Source organism: Narcine bancroftii, chromosome 4 (genome assembly GCF_036971445.1).
Source record: "Narcine bancroftii isolate sNarBan1 chromosome 4, sNarBan1.hap1, whole genome shotgun sequence".
Taxonomy (NCBI): domain Eukaryota; kingdom Metazoa; phylum Chordata; class Chondrichthyes; order Torpediniformes; family Narcinidae; genus Narcine; species Narcine bancroftii.
In genome coordinates, this window is record NC_091472.1 from 196,805,390 (window position 1) to 196,820,428 (window position 15,039).

At 47.3% G+C, this 15,039-nt stretch overlaps 1 protein-coding gene across 3 annotated transcripts in view; it reads right to left on the reverse strand.

Annotated features, from left to right (window-relative positions):
• rimbp2b (RIMS binding protein 2b) overlaps positions 1–15,039 on the reverse strand; it is a 179,609-nt gene that overhangs the window by 18,394 nt on the left and 146,176 nt on the right. For all 3 annotated transcript variants that reach the window (XR_011356321.1, XR_011356320.1, XM_069933561.1), the window contains exons 20-21: positions 14,583–14,654; positions 12,922–13,056 (exon numbers count right to left, since the gene is read on the reverse strand). Coding sequence is in view for 1 of the 3 variants with exons in the window: in XM_069933561.1 (XP_069789662.1) it covers positions 12,922–13,056; positions 14,583–14,654 (207 nt within the window). In the remaining 2 variants the exon portion in view is untranslated. The remainder of the gene's footprint in view (positions 1–12,921; positions 13,057–14,582; positions 14,655–15,039) is intronic.

Here is a 15,039-nt window from a genome sequence, read left to right on the forward strand (position 1 = left end):
TTTTAAAAAAAATCATTTAGAGAGAAGAAAATTTGTGAATCTGACTTTAGTTCTTCATCGGCAGGGGACTAGTTAACCATTAAGCAGCTAGAGTGTTAAATTTAGACCTATAACACGGTAACAGGCCCTTTCGGCCCACAAGCCCATGCCTCCCAAATATCCCAGTTAACCTACAGCACAAGGGTGGGAGGAAAGCCGCGCAGACACGGGGAGATTGTACAAACTCCTGACGGACAGCTCCAGATCCCAGTGAGAATTAAAATTTGGGCGTCAGGGTGTCAGATTCTGGTCAGCCCTCCCCCCACCCCATATACTTTACATCTACTTCCACCTTCCTGGTGCATTCTGCTTATTGAGCTGCCATTTGGTGCCCTGCACTAAGGGTCAAACTTTCACCCCTTCATGGCCAGGATCACCAACCGCCCATTCATAACGTTCCTCCTTCCTGATGCTGCAACCACACACTCTCATCAATCCTCTGCTCCTCATTTTTCACTGCATGAACTGATTAGATGACTATAGACGGGAGTGTTCATGTGAGATCCTGTTCTATAGTGAGATGAGCTGCTGTACTTAACAGGATCAGTACAACAGAGAACATAGGCTTGCTTTGGGATTGAAACGAAGGTACGGAGCTAGCCGCAGTAAGATGGGCTGAAGGAACTTGATAAGCATTATTGGTGTTACCCCGCACACAAAAAAAATGGTCTTGTGGAAAAGATAATAGGCTTCACTTTGCACATTATGAAATTGCGTGGCCAGAGATGAGCAATGTGTATAACATGTACAAAACAGAGGTAGATATTCTACAAAAAATCAAATAATTTATTTGTAAAAACTTTATACAATGAATAAATTTACACATGCATCTGTAACCACAAATGTATCGACGGCTGACCTGCTCTCCAGTAAAGGGTAGTAATGTAAATACAGAAGTAATTGACAATGCTTTACGCTGATTGTTATTGGTCACAGAGTCTAGAAAGGAAGGTGGCATTTCATCAGGAGGTCATATTACAAAAAAAAGGCAATCTGTAAATAATGTATAGAAACAGTAAAAAGAATTTACAAAGTACAAAAAGAGAAACGTCAGTTCAATGCTATTATACTAAAGTAAGACTGTACGAAATCGGAATCATTGGCTGCTTAATGCTCATTTCCACAGCTGGTAGTGTGTGGGAGACCATTCGTATCAGGTATGGAAGTACATTACCCAGCCAACCAATGGTCTTTTGTTTTAGAAAAGCTTCGATGCACTTAAGAGCCCATCAGCTGTTCAGTGTGGAGGGACAGGTGTGGAATAAAAATCTCTGGACGTAGCCAAGGACACAGTCAAGGTACATTTTATTTCGTACAAGTCTTTTCACCTGCTGCTTTTTTTTTTTTCGCACAGTTTGCATGCCATTATTTGTCAAGAACATATACCAAGTTTAACCAGTTTCTGACACAAGAACTGATATAAAAGATACATTTCGAAGGGAGAGCATGCACTTGATGAACCTGGCGTGAAATGGACAGTAATGGAGAATGCCGGGCTGAATGCCACTAAGACCATGAACGCTTGCCGTGAAATGTACAAGCAAAGCCGGATATTGGGGCACGGGCCACGCTGGACACTGACTCAGGGGCAACACGGACTTCACAGGTTCCAACTGATGGCTTTTGGTGAGAGAAGCTCTGATGAATACAAACACCACAGACAACATGTACCTGCTCCAGCACTGGGTGATGTGAAAAAGAAAGGGCTGCTGTTCATCTCTAAGGCAACACTGTAAAGGGTGATTGTAATGCCAGGGAATGACGAATGTGGCACTGCATGGTTAATCAGAACACACAAGAATCACATCACTCCACCAAGCTTCCTCAGAAGTTTCTTTCCTTTTGATAATAGTCCCTTTTTCTTTTTTGAAGCCATATCTCTGGTGCACACTGGGCTGCCTGTCCCATCTACTAGAGCAGATCCATGGTGGGCATGGGCCGTTGGAGACGTGGCCCTCCTTTGCGTGCTTTCACCAGGGACCTAGTGTGCATCATACGATTCGATTAGTTTTACTTTAAGTGTAGGAGGGGGGTTGCTTTGAAGGAGAAATGAAAACTAGAAGCAGCACATCAATTCTAAAATGCACAAAGGCTATCTTGTGACTTAGTCAGTGCACTCAAGGATTAGACACCTGAAGATACCATAGATCAGGCTCGTCCAATGCACCTGACAGCTCAAGCTGGACAAATCTACTCATTTCAGCCTCACAAACAGGCGTGAAGTCCTGAAAGAAAAAACTGTTCCCCCAAAGTCTTGAGATCGACTCTCACCAAACCAATCTACTGTGTAGCCCAGCCATTCTCAACCTTTTTCGACTTGGCTATGCCCCCACTCCTCCCACCACCCCCCAACCCTCTGCTCTAAAAGTCCATCTGCTATAAAGGTTCCCCTGCCCTGTGAAGCAGTCAAGCCTTGGTTTCTTCCATACTTCAATCCTACTGATAACACGGGAAAGAAAGATTTACGTCATGAGAGGTGAAAAGGAGGCTTTGACGTAAATGTATCGTGACCCACCCCCCCCGCTGAGAATGGCTGGTTTCAACCACGAGACAGTTGGTGGAAAGAGTCTCATGCAAATAAAACTGAGAAGAAGTGGTTTAATGTGCGGAGCGAGGGGATAATTTGGTTCAAGGTCACTTTTGGGGAAGTGCGTTTTTCTTTCACAGTCATTTGAGAGCAGCTCTTGAGAGTAGCTGCCATGGAGGACAGAAGCTCCTGCTATAGGTATCTTCAGTTGTTCACTTACGTGGAAGTTACAACGTGTTTATTAGGATGTGAAATGAACACTCTTCTTCTGTTCCAGGTCATGAGCAAAGGGGGGAAAAAAAACACAGAAAAGTTTGCAACGATGATACTGAAATGAGAAAAGCACAGCGCCAACAAATGTCTCCTCGCAATGAATCGTTCAGCTGAGCCTGGGTGATGATCTGCCATGTTCGTAAACACTGTGAAGATGGGGTCCAAAGCACCCCACTGCAAACTGGAGGATGTCACGCCATCATTATTTGTTTGTTAACTGACCCCTGCTTTTCGGATCAAGTAAGAAATGAACTTTCAAAATAGGATGCTTTTTCGTTTTTCAAAGGGCCAAGTCTCTCTCGCACGGAGAGAGCTTCAATCCTCTGGTGCCCCCTCAAATGTAACATTGCAGAGAGATCCTGCAAACCCAGCATAAGTGCCCCTACTCGGCTGGAAGGCTACCACCCAGCATCTTATATTCCCTTCCCCACTATTTGCTCATCCCCCGTCTATCACAGCACCTTGGTACCTGGGATGATCTGGCCTCAACCAGTCCCTGGGAGAAAATTTGATCTCTCCTCTCTTTAAAGAAGCTTCCCCGAAGAGCAAGCCCAGATCAGTCAGTGATTGTGACGCATCGATGATCTCTAGGCTAGTCACCGATACAAGTCAGGAAACGTGCAGCCATCCCTTCATTGCTTTATCCTCTTCCATCTGGTCCACATCCATCTTGGACCTCCCGCTTCTAGCCTCATCTCTCTTTTAGACACACCACAGGGTAACAGGCCTCTCTGGCCCATGAGCCCGTGCGGCCCGATTACACCCGATTAACCTACAGCCCCCCCCCCCCCCCCCAGTGTATTTTGAAGAATGGGAGGAAACCAGAACACCCAGAGGAAGCCTACACAAACACAGGGAGAACGTAGAAACTCCTTTGAGACAGCACAGGATTCGAACCCAGGTTGCTGGTGCTGGAATATACTTTATGCTAACCTTCTCCGGTTTAATGACGGGTTATTCAGAGTGTTCCTGAACCAAGGGCATTTATAAGCTAAATGTAACTGCTGTGCTTTCACTTCCCTGCCCTGGAGATAAAGGTTTGAGTTGGTTGGAGACTTTGCTTTGGGTTCCTACTTCTAGTGCCTGGTACCTCAGTTCCCAATCTGCCCAAAATTCTCTCCAGCAATCTACAACAATGAAATGTTCCCAAGTTCATTTCCTGTTATTAGAGCAAAGAACATTGCAGCACAGGACAGGCCCTTCAGCCCACGGCTGTGCTGACCTATACAAACCTACTCAACATGCTAAACCTTCCCAACCTCACACCCAGAATCCCCTACTTTTCTTGCATCCATGTGCCTGTCTAAGAGTCTTTTAAATGTCCCTATTGCACCAGCCTCCACCCCCACCCCCGGCAATGTATTCCCAGCACCCACCGGGAAAGAACTTACTGTATCCCTGATGTCTCCCCTAAACTTCCCCCCCTCCCCTCATGTTATACAGACGTCCTCTGGTATTTGCTAATGTCACCTCAGGAAAAAAGGGCTGGTTGTCACTTTATCCAGGCCTCTCAGAATCTTAGAGACCTCTAATAAGTCACCGCTCATCATTCTTTTGCTCCAGAGAGAAAAGTCCGAACTCTGCTAACCCTGCCTCATAAGACGTATTTCCCAATCCAGGCGACATCCTGGTCAATCTCCTCTGCACCCTCTCTATAACTTCCACATCCTTCCTGTAATGAGGCGACCAGAACCGAACACCAGAGATTTGTAAAGTTGCAGCATGACCTCTCGACTCTTGAACTCAATCTCCCAACTAATGAAGCCCAGCATTCCCTCGACCTCCTTAACTATCCCATCAACCTGCATTGTAGCCTTGGGAGATGTATGGATTTGGACTCCACACTTTTAAATATCCTGTACTCTGCTTTTAAGTTCGACCTTCCAACATCCATCACTTCACACTTATCCAGATTGAACTCCTTCTGCCATTTCTCAGCCCATCTCTGCATCCTGCCTACAACCTGTGATAACCAGAGAGGACCCTCCACACTATCCACAATGCCTCCAATCTTTGTGTCATCTGCAAAATGACTGACTCATCCTTCCACTTCTTCCTCCAGGTAAATGAAATGACCCTGTCTGAAGGCAAAAGGACAGGATGATTTGGGATTTATTTAGCTTTACATTTTGAACATTCAGTCCTGGAATAATTTTAAATGACTTTAAATCATCAAATGCATTCCACGTGGTTGTGATGGGTAATCCCTGCATGACACTCTTAGACAGGCACATAGATGAACAAAATTAGAGGGTTATGAAGTAGGAAGGGCTTCATCTTTTTTAATATAGGATTGTGTAAGTCGACACAACATTGAGGACTGAAGAGTGTGTACTGTGCTGTATAAATAATCATATAACGATTACAGCACAGAAACAGGTCAGTTCGGACCTTCATTCCGAACACCGCCTCCCACCTAGTCCCATTGACCCGCATTCAACCCATAACTTTCCATACCTCTCCTGTCCATACACCCCTATCCAACTTTGCCTTCAATATTAAAATCAAGCCCGCATCTACCACTTTGGCCAGAAACTCATTCCATTCCCACCACCCTCTGAGTGAAGAAATTCCCCCTCATGTTTGCCCTAAACTTTTCCTCCTTCAATCTCAATCCATGTTAGAATCACCCCCACTCTCAATGGAAAATTCCTGTCCACATTTACTTTATCCGTTCCCCATCAATTTTAAGTACCTCTAACAAATTACCCCTCAATCTCCTTCGCTCCACGGAATAAAAGTCCAGCCTGTTTAATCTGTCCCTGTAACTCAAACCCTGAAACCCAGGCAACATTCTTGTAAATCTCCTCTACTTTTGTTTACATCCTTCCTGTAATTCAGTGACCAGAACTGCACACAATATTCCAAATTTGGCCTCATACAACTTATACAACTTCAACATGACATCCCAACTCCTGTACTCAATACTCTGATTTATGAAGGCCAACAACATATCAAATGTTTTCTTCACCACCCTATCTTCATGTGACTCCACTTTCAGGGAATTGTGTACCAGAATTCCTAAATTCCTTTGTTCTACTGCACTCCTAAGTGGTCTACCATTTATTGTGTATGACATTTGCTGATTAGTCCTACCAAAATGTACCACCTCACACTTCTCAGTATTAAACTCCATCTGCCATCTTTCAGCCCACTCTTTTAGCTGTCCTATATCCCACTGCGAACTTTGATAACTTTCTTCGCTGCCCACAACACCACCAAACTTCGTATCATCTGCATACTTATTAATCTAATTTAACATCCAATCATCCAGATCATTAATATATAGGACAAATGACAATGGACCCAGTACTGATCCCTGAGGACCTCCACTAGTCACTGGCCTCCAATTTGACAAACAATTTCAACCACTACTCTCTGGCATCTCCCATCCAACCATTGTTGAATCCATTTCACTACGTCAACATTAATACCTAATGCCTGAAACTTCTTAACTAACCTCTTATGTGGAGCCTTATTAAAGGTCTCAATAAAGTCCTTATAATCAACATCCACAGCCTCCCCCTTGTCAACTCCTCGAAAAATTCTGATTTGTTAAACATTATCTACCATGCACAAAACCATGTTGACCTATCCTAATCAAACCCAGTCTTTCCAAATGTATATACCTTCTCTAAGAACACTCTCCATTCATTTACCACCGGTGTCAGACTCTCAGACCTAGGTTTACTTTTTTTAAACAGTGGAACAACATGAGCTAACCCTCCAATCCAACGGCATCACCCCAATGGTCAGTGACATTTTTTAAAAATTGTCAGAGCCCCCACTATTTGTACACTAACCTCCCTCAGGTTCCTAAGTAAAATCTTGTCAGGACCCAAAGATTTGTCCACCTTTATTCTCTTTAAAATTGCCAGTACTTCCTCCTTATTAATCTGTATATCTTCCATGGCCTCATTACTAATTTTCCTTACTTCACCCAACTCAGTATTCCTTTCCTTCGTGAATATGGAAGAAAAAATCATTTAAAATTTCCTCATCTCTTCTGACTTCTCACATAACCTACCCCTCTATCCTCAAGGGGCCCAATTTTATCCCTCACTTTTTTTTGCGTTTAAGAATTTATTGGATTTGTTTTTACCTCGCCTGCCAAAGCAGCCTCATATCTCCTTTTAGCCTTTTTAATGTCTTTCTTAAGATTTTTGGCACTCCATGTATTCCTCAAGTACCTCATCTATTCCCTGTTGTCTAGACCTGTTGTACACATCCCACATCCTCCGAACCTCATTCCTAATATCCTTTCAAAGCCAAGCCTCCCTATAATTCCTAACCTTTCCTTTAATCCTCACAGGGACATACTGACTCTGTACTCTCAAAATTTCCCCTTTGAATATCCTCCATTTATCCATTACATCCTTCCCAGAAAATAAATGATCCCAATCCACACCCTCTAAATCCTTTTGCATCTCTTCGAAATTAGTCTTGTTCCAATCAAGAATCTCAACCTTGGGCCCAGCCTATCCTTCATAATTAACCTAAGATTAATAGTTTTATTACTAGACCCAATGTGTTCCCCAACACAACCTCTGACACTTGACCTATCTCGTTCCCTCATAGGAGATCCAGTACTGGTCCCTCTCTAGTCGGTTCTTCTATGTAACATTGAGGTTAAAGAGAGCAAGCTTAAAGGACAAGCCTATCAGGGAGCAGACTTAGATCCAATTCCTGCACTCAGAACTTGGGTTTATGAAGGCCAATGAGCCACAGCATTCCTTCCAACCCGATCAACCTGTGACACCAATATTCCACTCTCTGGGTAAAAAAAAACCTCAGATCATCTTTCAGAGTTCTTCCTCAAAACTCTGTTTTCTTGCTTCTGATGACACACTGGGGAAATGATTCTAAGTTCCTAGTCTAGAACTCTACACTCAAATCAGCCTGCTTCACTCTTGCAGCACAGTCCTCCAATCCAGTCAACATCTGGTGAATCTCCTCCACACTCTCTCCAGTGTGAACATATGCTTGCCACAACCAGCAATGGTTGGCAGAGTCCCGCCCCATGGTCAAGGTATCAAAACTGGGAGGGCACAGGATTCAGGTGAGAGGAGTGAGACTCAAAGGGGATCATCAACATAGAAAGTGGTTGATATCTGGTGGAGTCAGACAGGCACTTGAATATACAAGGATGGAAGGACATGTCTTGGGGGAGAATGGGCAGTCAAAAACGTCATCGGGCATAAGATGAGCCGAAGGGCCTGTTTCTGTACTTTTCAAGTCCACAGATCTGCCAAAATGGTGATTGTGCTGGAAGTGGAGCGAAGTTGGAAGATCAGCCGTGACCCACGCAGACTCCCTGACACATGCGGACTCTCTGACCCATGCGGACACCCTGACCCAAGCGGACACCCTGTCCCATGCCGACATCCTGACCAACGCGGATACCCTGACCCTTGCAGTCTCCCTGACCTATGTGGACACCTTGACCCATGTGACACCCTGACCCACGCAGACACCCTGACCCATGCTGAATCCCTGATCCATGTCGACTCCCTGACCCATGTGCACACCCTGACCTATGTGGACAGCCATAACCCATGTGGACACCCCAACGTGAAAGCTGTGACCAATGCAGACACCCAGACCCACACAGACAAACTTGACCCACGTGAACAGCCACGGTCAACGCCAACAGCCCTGACCCACGTGGACACACTTACACACATGAATACCATGACCCACGTGGACATCCTGATGAATGTGAACAGATGTGACCAACATGGACACCCTGACCCACGCAGATGCCATGACCAACGTGGACACCCTGACCCACGCGGACACCCTGACCAACATGGACAGATGTGACCATCGTGGACTCTGTGAGCCACGTGACCACCCTGACCCATGTCACACACTGACCCTCGCGGACACCATGACCTACGTGGTCACCCTGACCCACATGGACAGACCTGACCCACGCGGACTCCCTGACCTAGCGGATACCCTGACCCAAGCAGACACACCCTGACCCAAGCAGACATACTGACCTACACGGACACCCCTGACCCACACAGACTCTCTGACCCACGAGGACTCCTTGACCAACGTGGACACCCTGACCCACGTGGACACCCTGACCCATGCAGACACACCCTGACCCATGCAGACACACCCTGACTCACGCGGACACCTTGATCCTCCCAGACACCTTGATCCTCACGGACACACTGACCCACGTGAACAAACCCTGACCCACACGGACACCATGACTCATGTGGATACCCTGATCCATGCGTATTTCCTTCCCATGCGAATACCCTAACCCACATGGACCATCCTGAACCATGCGGACTCCCTGACCCACGCGGATACCCTGACCAATGCTGTCAACCTCACCCACGCGGACTCCCTAACCCACGCAGACAGACCAGACCTGATCTGCGTGGACTCCCTGACCTACGTGGACACTGTGACCCACATGGACAGTCCTGACTCACATGGACAGTCACATGGACAGACCCAATCCCTGCCAGCTGTCAGCAGATGAGCAGCCCCAGCCCCACTGCCTCCCTGTCATCTTGTCTGTATGCTGACAGCACTGGCCTCAGTTCTGTTCACACCCCACAATGATGTCTGGGAGTGGTCCTTCTGCCAGCTCCCAATTTCTTTACCCCTACCCGCTCCTCCTCCTACCTTTGTATCATATGCAAACTTGGCCACAACGCCACTCTTTCTGTAATCTAAATAATTGATATATAAGATAATCCTGGAATCACTGAGATACCGGCAGCCAACCAGAACATGATCCCTGTACTCTGACTCTCTGCTTCCTGCCAATCAGCCAAGATTTGAAGATAGCAGGCTGTTAACACAGAGCAATGGTTGTCCAACCTGACAAGAGGTGTTCTGAGGTGGCAGACCCTGCAATATCCCACCTGCAGTGAGGGGTGTTCTCTCTCCACTGAAGGCAGCCCATGCAATAGGGGGATGGCCTAGCCTGAGAGCAGCAGGAGAACTGAGAAGCAACTGAATTTTCAGGCCTCTGTTAAAGGGCAGGCTTGTTGTCTGATGCAAATAGGAGAGAAAATGTGCTAAGCACAGCAAAAGAACAATTGCAGATTTGTACAGAGTCTCAGAGGAAGACAGGAACGTGTCCAAACACCACCCTCAGCCACTCATTCGGAGCTTGGTCAAAGCAGAGGGTTGCAACGTGTAACGACAGAAGAGAAGGGAAGATACAGGGGTGCTGAGAGTGGGAAACTCCCTGACTGCTTTCTCCGTTCACAGGCGATGCTACCTGCTGGATCTTTCTTGCCCCCAGGCCACAGCTCTCCATCCCCCTCCCATTCATGAACCTATCGTAAACGTTGCAATTGAACTCCCATTCGCCTCCTTCACCGGCAGCTCGTTCCACACTCTCACCGCCTTCCTAGTGAAGGGTTCCCCCTAATGCTCCCCTTAAGGGGGGTGGGGAGTTCTTTCTTTTTCATTCTTTTCTTTTTCTTATATATGCCTCATGTATTTGAAATGGACTATAAAATGTGTGAATCTTTTGTGGTTTCAAATTTAGAATTTTTTTAAAAAACAGTAGCCTTATGAACAGCACCTTGTCGAAGGCCTTCTGAAGAATCAGATACACAACACCCACTGCATCTCCTTCAGCCAGCCTGCTTGAAAGACAATACGCCAAAAGCTTTCTCTACGACCCCATCGACTGTCAAGGAATTATGTTTCCCCCACATCCCTCTGCTCCACCGCACTCTGCAGTTCCCTTCTGCTCAATGTGTCTGCCCTGCCCTGGATTGTCCTGCCAAAGGGCCGCACTAGAATTGGCTCAAGTTAATTAGGTTGCTGAGCGGTAGAGGGATGTGAGGGAAATGGGATGTTGTTGAAAGTGCGTAGACAAGAGTGCAGGGAACACGCACGTTCCTGTTAGAGGCAAGAAATGGATTGTGGATCAACTGAATTTTTGAATCCTGAAAGGAGTGAAAATGCGAGCAAGCACAGAGCAAATCGATGGCAACTCCTTGTCCAAAGTTGGAGACTTCAACAAGATTTGAAATGAAATCCCATCAACACTTTAACAATCAAAAAACATAGTACAGACTTCTTATAATCCATAAACCATGGAACCTAGGGAATATTTCAAATAAAAAAATGATGGCTGAGCTCCAGGTAAACTTTGAGCAGCAGTTGACAAGATCCTGCTCCCTAAAGGCAGAGCTTCCTTCATTAGTTTCCCTCTCTCCCCTTCCTATAGAGCTTCACCTCTCAACCACCCTGGCTTAGTTCACAGTTCAAGCACAGGGGCTGAATGGAAGGACTTGCACCTCCCACTGGTCACAGACAACGCCAGTCCGCAGGGAAGCGAAGAGATCATGGCCTGAAGCCGTGGCGAGGGTGGGGGGGGGGGGCGAGGGGAGACAGGTTCCCTTGGCTTGGACAGTCGACAAAATGGGAAAACAGCAGGGTACTGGCAGTTCCCTAGCCGGGACAGAGGTGCTGCAGGAAGAGGGGGTGGCCATAAATGAGGAAAGCACTGAGGGAAGACCACCTGTGCAAGGATCAATGGGATCAATGCTCCAGAAGGACTAGACAGTGATCTGACCACCGCAAAAGACTGGTGACCTTGACAGATGGTGATGGACAACAATGGCAACACAGAGATGACAGACATTAAACAATGAAAAGGGGTGCAAAGATGGACAGGGAACATTGGAGAGGGAACGTTGGAGAGGCAATGTTGGAGAGGGAATGTTGGAGTGGGAATGTTAGAGAGGAAATGTTGGAGTAGGAATGTTGGAGAGGGAATGTTGAGAAGGGAATGTTGGGGAGGAAAGGTTGGAGAGGGGATGTTGGAGAGGGAATGTTGGGGAGGGAACTTTGGAGGTGGAATGTTGGAGAGAGAATGATGGAGAGGGTATGTTCTGGTGGGAATGTTGGAGAGGGAATGATGGATGGGGAATGTTGGAGTGGGAATGTTAGAGAGGGAATGTTGGAGAAGGAATGTTGTGGTGGGAATGTTGGATAGGGTATGTTGGAGAGGGAATCTTGGAGTGGGAATGTGGAGAGTGAATGTTGGAGAGGAAATGTGGTAGAGGGGATTGATGGAGAGAGAATGTTGTGGTGTGAATGTTGGAGAGGTAATCTTGGAATGGGAATGTTGTAGAAGGAATGTTGAGGTGGGAATGTAAAAATGGGAATTATGGAGAGGGAATGTTGGGGAGGGGATTTTGGAGAGAATGTTGGAAAGGGAATTATGGAGAGGGAATGTTGGAGAGCGACTGATGGAGAGAGAATGTTGTGGTTGGAATGTTGGAGAGGGAATGTTGGAGTGGGAATATTGTGGTGGGAATGTTGAAGCAGGAAGGTTGGAGTGGGAAGGTTGGAGAGGGAATTTTGAAGAGGTAATGTTGGAGACAGAATGATGGAGAGTGAATGTTGGAGTGGGAATGTTAGGGAGGCAATGTTGGAGAGGAAATGTTTGGAGTGGGGATGTTGGAAAGAGAATGATGGAGAGGGAATGGTGTCATGGGTATGTTGGATAGTGAATGTTGGAAAGGAAATGTTGGAGAGGGAATGATAGAGAGAGAATGTTGGGGTGGGAATGTTGGAGAGGGAGTGTTGGGGAGTGAATGTTGGAGAAGGAACTGGAGAGGGAATGTTGGAGAGGGAATGTTGGGAGTGAGAATCTTGGAGTGGGAATATTGGAGTGCGAATGTTGGAGTGGGAATGTTGGAGTGGGAATGTTGGGGTGGAAATGTTGGAGAGGGAATGTTGGGGTGGAAATGTTGGAGAGGGAACGTTGAGGTGGGAATGATGGAGAGAGAATGTTGGAGAGAATGTTGGAAAGGGAATGTTAGAGTGGGAATGTTGAAGTGGGAATGATGGAGAGGGAATGTTGGGGAGGGAATGTTGGACTGGGAAGATGTGGAGGGAATGTTGTGGAGGGAATATTGGAGAGGGATTTTGGAGAGAGAATGCTGGAGAGGGAATGTTGGGGTGTTAATGTTGGCATGGGGATGGAGTGACATTTTTGTAGTGGGTATGTTTTGATGGGGTTGGATTTGGAATTCCAGGCGACTAATTCCCTGCCAGTAAAGCCATACATTGCGGATACTTGCCCGTTTGCTTTTGCCCTGCGATGGTCCCTCATGGGGGTATCTGGATGGGACGTCCGACAGGTAGACTTCCACATCATCAGGCACTTCCTCCAGGAAGTTGGAGGGAACCAAGCCCTTATGGCCATTGATCTCCCCCTGAAAGGACATGATATAAATTATATAGCATCAGGATAAAGCCATTCTGCCCAGGTGCTCAATTCTAGCCCTGAAACTGCTCACCAAAATAGACACACTGGCCTTTTGCCCTACATCCCTTCTATCCCTCCTTATCCCCTCGATGATGTCCCCTACCTTTCAGTTACTGCTCTTTCATTTGCTGCTCTCCCCATCACCTAATCTCCTCCTGCCTCTCCTCCCATACCTATGAACCTAATTCCCTCCCCCACATCCCTGCCCCTCCCCCACATTCTTGCCCTTTTCCTCCTTCCTTCCCCATGTCCCTCCCCCTCTCCATTCCTTTCTTCCTCCCCCATCCATGTCACAACTCCTTCCCTATCCTTGTCCCATCCCTTCTCCCCTCCTCCACTTTCAAACCCCTCCCCCATCCCTGCCCAAATCAATCCTCCACTCCCCCACAGACCTGCTCCTTCACCATCCCCACCCTCCCTATCATCAGAGAAAGAACTCCCCCTCACCACCGAAGGATCTCCCCATCACCAGTGAATGATCTCCTCAACATCAGTGAAGGATCTGACCAATGCCAGTAAACAATCCAGACAGATCCCCCTGTGTACACACCTACCTTCACATGGATACCCCTGGGTACACATGTACCATCACATGGATCCACCTATATATACACATAACTACACACGAATCCCCTTCTGTACATACGGTCCTCCATCCATTCCCCCTGTGTACACATGTACCTCCACACGAATCCCCTTGTGTATATACACTCCTTCACACGAATCCTCCTGGGTACACATGTTTATTCACACACATCTCCCTGAGAACACCCACTCCTTCACATGGATCCCCCTGGGTACACATGTTTCTCCACACAGATCCCCTGTGTACACCCACTCCATCACAAGGATACTGCTGGGTACATACTCTCCTCCAAACCAATCCCACTGGGTACACATATACCTCCACATGGTTCCCCCGTGTACACACACCCCTCCATATGGATCCCCATAGGTACACATGTACCTCCACACAGATTCCCGTGTGTACACATGCTCCTCCAAATGGATCCCCTGGGTAAACATGTACCTCCACACAGATTCCCCCTGTGTATACATGCTCCTCCCCTCAGATCCCCATGGATAAACAGTACCTCCACATGGATCCCTATATGCACACGCGCACCGCCAGAGGATCCCATGTGTGCACACGCACCTCCACACAGATCTCCATGTACAAGTACCTCCACAGGGATGCCCCTGTGTACACATACTTCCAAATGATCCTCCTGTATGTACACAGGGGGATCTGTGTGGAGATACATGTGTACCCAGGATAATTCGTATGGAGGAGCTAAGTACACAAGGGGATTCGTGTGTACATGCGTACCTCTCCACAGATGCCCGTGTACACACCTCCACACCCATATCTGTGAGCTCCTTTCACTCCTGTATTTTTGCCACTGGTTCCAACTCTTTCACCACCACTGCAGCCTTTCCTTATTGTATAATCCCAGATCAAGATGAACGTACGTAATAGAATCCATCTTCATCCAGTTCTCCCCAGACGCTGATGATGTCTCCAGCACAGAACGTTAACTCCGCCTGCAACACAGAATGAAGGCCTGATGCCATGGAACGGATGCTTCTATGAGTTAATGGCAGGGCTGGGCACCAGTAGTAAGTGTGGGGACAGGTGACCTGGTATTGGGGGTGGGGGGAACTGGGTCTGGGATGGGGAATTTCCCAGACCCCAGGACTGGCAGTGAAGGGGCTAGGGTTGAGCGGGACGGCATCCTGCATGACCTGTGGCCCACCCCTGGATATCTGTGAGCGGTGAAACTGCAGCATACATGGGCTAAGACATGATGGAACCTCCTGCCATGGCCCTCCAGAGCTGTGATTGCCCCTCTCGTTTCTGCTTGTGGACAGAGGCCTCCTATCTCCCACCCCTCCTCCCCCACTCCAGGTCTGCATAGGGCCATCATCC